The 7,268-nt window shown below is 34.4% G+C and overlaps 1 protein-coding gene across 1 annotated transcript; it reads left to right on the top strand.

Moving 5' to 3' along the window:
• Positions 1-4,522: 4,522 nt before the first annotated feature.
• LOC121758492 lies at positions 4,523-6,206 on the top strand. The gene is made up of 3 exons (XM_042153881.1): positions 4,523-4,572; positions 5,511-5,654; positions 5,746-6,206. Exons 1-3 carry the CDS (start codon positions 4,558-4,560, stop codon positions 6,121-6,123), a joined length of 537 nt encoding a protein of 178 aa, XP_042009815.1. The 5' UTR covers positions 4,523-4,557; the 3' UTR covers positions 6,124-6,206.
• The last annotated feature ends 1,062 nt before the right edge of the window (positions 6,207-7,268 follow it).

The raw sequence follows: 7,268 nt of genomic DNA on the forward strand, positions 1-7,268 counted from the left end.
CACCGGTTTGCTTACCGGTCCGGTTTTTAAAACATTGACTGCAACACTACTTTCCCATTATCCAAAGATTACTTCTATTGTAATTTGCTTCATTTAAATCCATATTTTTGTATCATCCCAATATATATTACTAACTGGGTGCGTTCAGACTTTTTGGGAACGCCTTATATATTCTTCCTCACACTTTGATATACTATAAAAAAATTGATCGATGCTTCACTGAGAAGGATGCTAAGAGACCTTGGTCATATCTCATTCTTACACTGGCAAAATTCCGTAGGGTTTAATACCGTCATATAATTATAGTGTTATTTTTTAGAAATAAAGGGATGAAATTCTCAAGTCGTGTATAAGTGGTACTCTAACTATTACAATCGAAAGGAAAATAACAACAATAAGTGGAATGAAAACTACAACGAAAATAATAAAACAGATCAAACAAAAAGTCAAGTCGAGGAAAGTCCTCTTTCCGCAAGATAAATTACGGCCGGGCTAGTTCTCACAACATGAAGTATTGTCCCCAAAGATAAAATGACTTCCTCTTAGCGTGTAGAAGCACCTCAAACCCGCTAGGCACTGGTGCACTTGATGGAGTTCCAAGAATCGAGCTAGACAATGCTCCTAGGATGCACACTATGATGAAGAGAGCTAGAGAGAGTAGAGAGTGTTTGTTGGTGTCCTCTTCTACTCCAAACTCCTCACCTATTTATCGGTAGGAAATAACAATGGAAAGGTCTTCCAATCAAGACACCTCATAAAGTATTTGGGGTTACTCAAGGTGAAGGGCCAAATGACTTGGCCACATGAAAGGCCAAAAAAGGCTCGCCTTTACCTCCGAAAACACATGTTTCCAACAATCCCCACATTGGTTAGAGCACTGCAAGCTCAAACCAACACACGACATGTATGCATGCATGCAGACTCTTTGCTCAATTCTCGAGAAATAATATTGCATTTAGAACAATAGCTTGAGGCTTTGAACCTTTCATAGTCAACACTATCGGGCATACCAGCAGTTTGATAGACATGATGCCTTGAACCATTCCTCCTTGGTGTATATCGAGACAATAATACTGATACAATAATATTTACAAACTCATTAGTTCTAACGTATGTGTCCTTTACTGGCCGTGGAACACCACTTTAGATTCATAAGCGATTCACATGTTGAAGCGGCCCACACTTCTTCACTTACATATGCGATTCTTTTTCAAGTATCTTGCCATACCCACCTCCTCGAGGTTTCTAAGAATCACTAAAATTCAAAGCTTAGCATTTTACGACATGCAGGTTACAACACTTAATGCTTTCTAAAGAATGAGTGAAGATTAAAAATCTTCCTTGCGTTACAACTAGATTCATATACCTTTGTTTTTCCATTGAACTAAGCTCATGAGATCTTTAATCGTATGATTTGGTTACCAATATAATTATCTTTTAAGATGTGGTTTTTAGTCACATTCCCTTTAGCAATTTATGCATTTGATCATGATTTAAATCTTTCGTTAACGGATCCGCTAAGTTAACCATTGACCTTACATAGTCAACTGTGATAACACCACTTTTGATCTATTGGTTTATGGTATTATGTCACCGACGAATATGTCGAGACTTACCATTGTATAAGCCACTATGTGCTCTCCCTATAGCGTTTGGCTATCACAGTGTATCACTACTGTCGGCACTGGCTTCTTCCAACATGAAATATCTTCTAGGAAGTTTCCAAGCCACTCGACTTCTTCCCCTGCTTTGTCTAAAGCGATAAAATCAGATTCCATGGTGGATCGAGCTATACACATCTGTTTCATTGACTTTCACGAAACAACTCTATCCCCCACAGTGTACACATACCCACTCGTCGTAAACGAGTCTTTTGAATTAGAGATCCAATATGCATCATAGTACCCTTCAAGTACTTAGGGATATCTTGTGTATTGCAACTCAAAGTTAAGAGTATACTTCAAGTATCTCAAAACCCTACGCAGAGCTTTCCAATGTTCCTTGCTTGGGTTGCATGTAAATCTACTCAGCTTATTCTTCGTACACACAAGATCTGGTCGGATATAGTTTATGATAAACATCAAACTCCATATGATCTTTGCATATTCTTCTTAAGCTACAAGCTCACCCGTGTGCTTACTCAAATGCACGTTGAGTTCCAATGGAGTCTTAGCTGGCTCACAATCAAATGAGTGAAACTTCTTAAGCACATTCTCGATGTAATGAGATTGTGTCAAAGCAATTCCCTCATGATTCCTTTCATGTCGAAATTTCTCTTTAACATATTTTTGGTCTCGTTGATAATGTGTCTATTGTTACCCATAATCAAAATATCATCTTCGTAAAGACACACAATGACAAAACCGTTATCTGAGTTCTTAATGTAAACACACTTATCACACTCATTGATAGTGGACCCATTTGACAGCAGCACATTGTTAAACTTCAAGTGCCATTGAAGACACTTGTTTTAATCCATATAGAGATCTCACTAGTTTGCATACCTTCCCAAGCCATGTACAGACGATACTCTAACTATTACGATCGAAAGGAAAATAACAACAATAAGTGGAATGAAAACTACAACGGATATAATAAAACAAACCAAACTATAAGTCGAGTTGAGGAAAGTCCTCTTTCCGCAAGACAAATCACGCCATGGCTAGTGCTTACGGAATGAGTATTGTCCCCAAATATAAAACGACTTCCTTCTGGCGTGTAGAAGCACCTCAAATCCGTTAGGCACCGGTGCACTTGATGGAGTTCGGAAATCGAGCTAGACAATGCTCCTAGGATGCACACGTTTCCAACATTATACACCCACATGGTCAACTTTTTTTGTAGGTCATAAAGTTTCCTATAAGAGAAGTTTTTGTTTGATACCAATTCACCTCATAATATCACCTCAAAAAAAGATCACATCGCATTATGTCAAATATAAGAATTGTCCTCTATCGAATATAAGTGTTAATTCATTTTTTTTATCAATATCGAACAAATCACATTATGTCGAATATAAGACTTAATTCACTTGATTTGTAACTGAGATCTGAAATTTTCATCGCATTTATTGTTTTCCAGTCGTTTTCTGTCACATGAACGTAAGTCGAAATAGTAGATATAGATCTGTAGTTAAAAAGAAGTGTCCTCTATTCGAATATAAGAATTAATTTATTTTTTTTATCAATATCGAACAAAAACATTATGTGGAATATAAGAATTAATTCACTTGATTTGTAACAATATCTAAAAAAATATTGTCATCTATTCGAATATAAAAATTAATTCATTTTTTATCGCAGGCATATGTATCAAATAGGAGTAGAATTGTTTTCCTCTTCCCATCTCCATGTCTATATGTACCAAGGTCAACACTATTCCCATAAAAAATATAATAGTCCACATACTATCATAAATTCTCAATCGTCTTACTTATCTCTTAAGAAATACTGTTGCAGTGACATCTGATTTTAATAGTGATAGTTAGGATTAATTAGAATAATGGATCTTGATCAAAAGCCTACTTTTGAGACATTAGTTTGCTGAGGCATTAATTTAATTGAATGGCTTATGAGTGTTTTACACATAGCGAAAACATGTTGGTCAATTGTAAGCCACTAAATAGGTAGGGTTGGTGTCCTTATCTTGGTGTGATGATAATGGTTTGACCAAATGCTTTTTAAGTTATGTCGTGGAGTAATAATTTAGACCAACTTTATACACTATAACGAGTTGCCTCATCAATTTAAATATGGAGGAAAATTAGTGGCTTCTCGCTCAACTTCGTAATCTCTTTCATTAATTCTAGATAGACAAAGCTTGGCTTCTCACTCAACTTCGTAATCACTTTCATTAATTCTAGATAGACAAAGATTGCGATGATGTTTAATTGATATATATATATATAGTCCCATTATTCACAAATCCACTCTTAAAGACCGAACTAGAGACCAAATTTAAGCCCTTAGATCTAATTTTTAATGGCTGAGATTAGATCATGCTTTATTAATTTCACTCCTTCATTAGTTAGACAATTTACTTCAATCCAGGGATATTTTGGTCAAAATCCATTTAGGGTAAAAATCCATTTAGGGTAAAAATACACCTCTTTAGCCTTCAAAATTTGTCGTTTCTCTTTCTTCACGCGTTTCTTCATTTCTCATTTCTCCCTCTTTCTTCGCGCAGTTTATCTTTCGCTTCTCTTCATTGTCATTTCTCCCTTTATCTTCTTCTTCTTCTTCTTCAAATCGACGGATTCCACAGTTTCTCTTCTGCAAATCGACGAGATAATCGTCGACCGGAACTAAAATCGACGACATTTCCAGGAAGTCGATTAATCATCGATTAATCAAACATTTGAAATGGTTGACACCAGGAAGTCGTCGACCAACAATGGACGCCAGTTACGTTCTGGCCGAACATCCGGTGAAGGTAATATACCTTGAACCTTTCCAGAGTTCTTATTCTTAATTTACTTCATCTAATTCTTAAATTTCTTTCCGATTTTAGTCAAAGCTGAACTCAAATATTATCGAAAGAAGACAGCTGGAAGGAAAAATGATGACGAAGAAGGTATAAAAACTATTTGTTATGAAGTAGTAATTTGATAAAATGAAATTAAAGCCCCAATGTATAATCCTATGAAGCAGTAAATTGGTAAAATGAGGTAATAAAACATAATAAGGAAGTAATAGACACTATATATGAACAATCTATTTACTGTGTTGTATGGATTTAGTGTTTTTGGATTAAACTTCACTGCTGCGCTGTTTGCACATTTAAATGAACTACATATTCTTTTTAACGAAGTAGTAAATTGTTAAGATGAAGTAATGTTATGATATTGAAGTAATATAAATTTGTTAAATGAAGTAATGAAACATCATAATGAAGTAACAGACTCTAATTATGAACTACCTAGTATTAGGATTGAACTTGACTTCTGTGTTGTTTGCACATACAAATGAACTACATATTCTTTTCAATGAAGTAGTAAATTGATAAGATGAAGTAATAAATTATAATGATGAAGTAATATAAATGCTCTGTTTAAATAGTAGGGTTTATGACTGAAATGAAGTAATAAAACATTATATTGATGTAACAGACTCTAAAAATGAAGTAATAACACTTAATAATGAAGTAACATATTATTCCAAGTGAACTATCTATAATTGTGGATGATATGTTGTATATTAATTCTCTGTTTGTTATGTATAGGTAAAACTTCCTCTCCAACTAGGAAGAATGCAAGTAAAACATTCATAATGCATGTTACTTCATTCGTACACTATATTACTTCAATCATGTTGCCTGTTACTTCATTTTTCAGATTGTTCATAGTACTTCATTCGTAAAATTTATTACTTCATTTATAATGCATGTTACTTCATTCGTACGCTATATTACTTCAATCATGATGCCTGTTACTTCATTTTTCAGATTGTTCATAGTACTTCATTTGTATACTTTATTACTTCATTCATGTTGCTTTTTAATTCATTCAATAGGTGTTGTTCCCCATATGTGCAAATCAGCATTATTATGCTGTTTGTTTTTGCTTCAAGAGAAATGCTATTGTTGTAATAGACAATTCTGCAAACGGGGATGACAATGACCTCACAATAAATTATGGTCACATTCCAGAAACATTGGTTCATATTCTTCTCTTATGTTTGAATTTTATAACACATACATACGAATGCACACAACTATAAATGACATGTATTTGTTTTGTACATGCAGAGATCATACTTTTGTCACTTCCTCACCAAGAATGGTCTCCACGCATATTGTAAGATAGTGTCCAACTCCAAAATGCAGAGATTGAAAATGCCATGGAGGACAGTTGATAACGTTGAAGATTGTGGAGTATTTCTAATGCGGCATATGGAAACGTACAAGGGTGAGCGAGAAGGTTGCTGGAATTGTGGATTGAAGAAATCAAGTTCGGGTGTCCTTCAAAGCTTGAGGGCTAAATATTGTTCGACGCTGATGTTAGCCGAAAACAGCCATGAAAGCTTCAACAACAAAATTGTTACAGCAGCGTATTACGAAGAGGAAAGCAAACACATTGAAATTGATGTTGAGAAAATGATTGCGGCATATTTAAAGAAGAAATGATCATTTTAGCAGATCAAATTTTGTATTCGACATACATCTGTTATGAGCATTGAATAAAGTACCACGCGTTTTAATGTTGTTCATTATTAGGCTATACTACTGCATTGGGTAACAGATTTAGTTCATTTCAGAAATCTTAGTTCATTTCAATGATTTATTGACAAATGGAAAATATTTCATATAAAATTAGATTAATAATCTATTCCTACAATATATCTTGTTTATTCTATTTAAGCTTGCAAAAAGTCTACATAAATTCAAATTCAAAATGTAAATGAAGTAAGAAACAACATGATTGAAGTACAGAAGTAAGGGAATGAAGAAACAAATCCAGATATTTAGCCTCAACATCGGATTTTCCTCTTTATATGTTGTTCAATATTAGCCTGTAATGCTGCATTGGGTACCATATTTAGTTCATTTCAGAGATCTTAGTTCATTTTTTAGATCTATTGATTATTGATAAGTGAATGACAAATGAAAAATATATCAAAGCAAGACTGAGAAAAACATTATAATAAAGAAAAAATAAGCCATTATAACAACACTTCAGTCTATTCTCTTTAAGCTCGCAAAAAGTTTTAACAAATTCAAATTCAAAATGTAAATGAAGAAGAAACTACAAGACTGAAGTACAGAAGTAACAAAATGAAGAACAGAAATATCCGAATGAAGTAATAAAACAACCAGCTTCAACATTGGTTTCTCCTCTTTTTCTTGTTATTCTTCTCCTGTATCTTATCACAATTTCTTGAATCATGCCGACCAACCTCGCCGCATTTTCCACATTTCCGACCAGGCTTGGACATCTCTCTCATTTCCTTCTCAAGCCGAGAAAGACGTCGACCACAACCTTTTGTTTTGACGACATCTGGCGGATGAACATCTATTTGACTAGGGACATGTGATCCATAAAAATTCTCAATCATTAATCTCTTTTCACTAATTGACAACACATTTCCCTCACCAAGTACTTCTTTTCTCCCTTCAGCCATAATTTGTCTAAATGCTCGAATTTTATCACCATCTCCTTCAATAAGCCGTGCAATATCATAAAAATCTCCATGCATATCCCTATACTCCTGCTTCGTCTCATCCACAACAATAAATGTTTCAATATCATCATCAAACCCACAATGCACAGA

This window comes from Salvia splendens, chromosome 12 (genome assembly GCF_004379255.2).
Source record: "Salvia splendens isolate huo1 chromosome 12, SspV2, whole genome shotgun sequence".
Taxonomy (NCBI): domain Eukaryota; kingdom Viridiplantae; phylum Streptophyta; class Magnoliopsida; order Lamiales; family Lamiaceae; genus Salvia; species Salvia splendens.

What these genes read in the sequence shown, in the direction of transcription:
- LOC121758492 (XM_042153881.1), top strand. An exon ending in GTCACATTCCAGAAACATTG is followed by an intron (nt 5,655 to 5,745) that starts GTTCATATTCTT and finishes TTGTACATGCAG; the next exon opens with AGATCATACTTTTGTCACTT.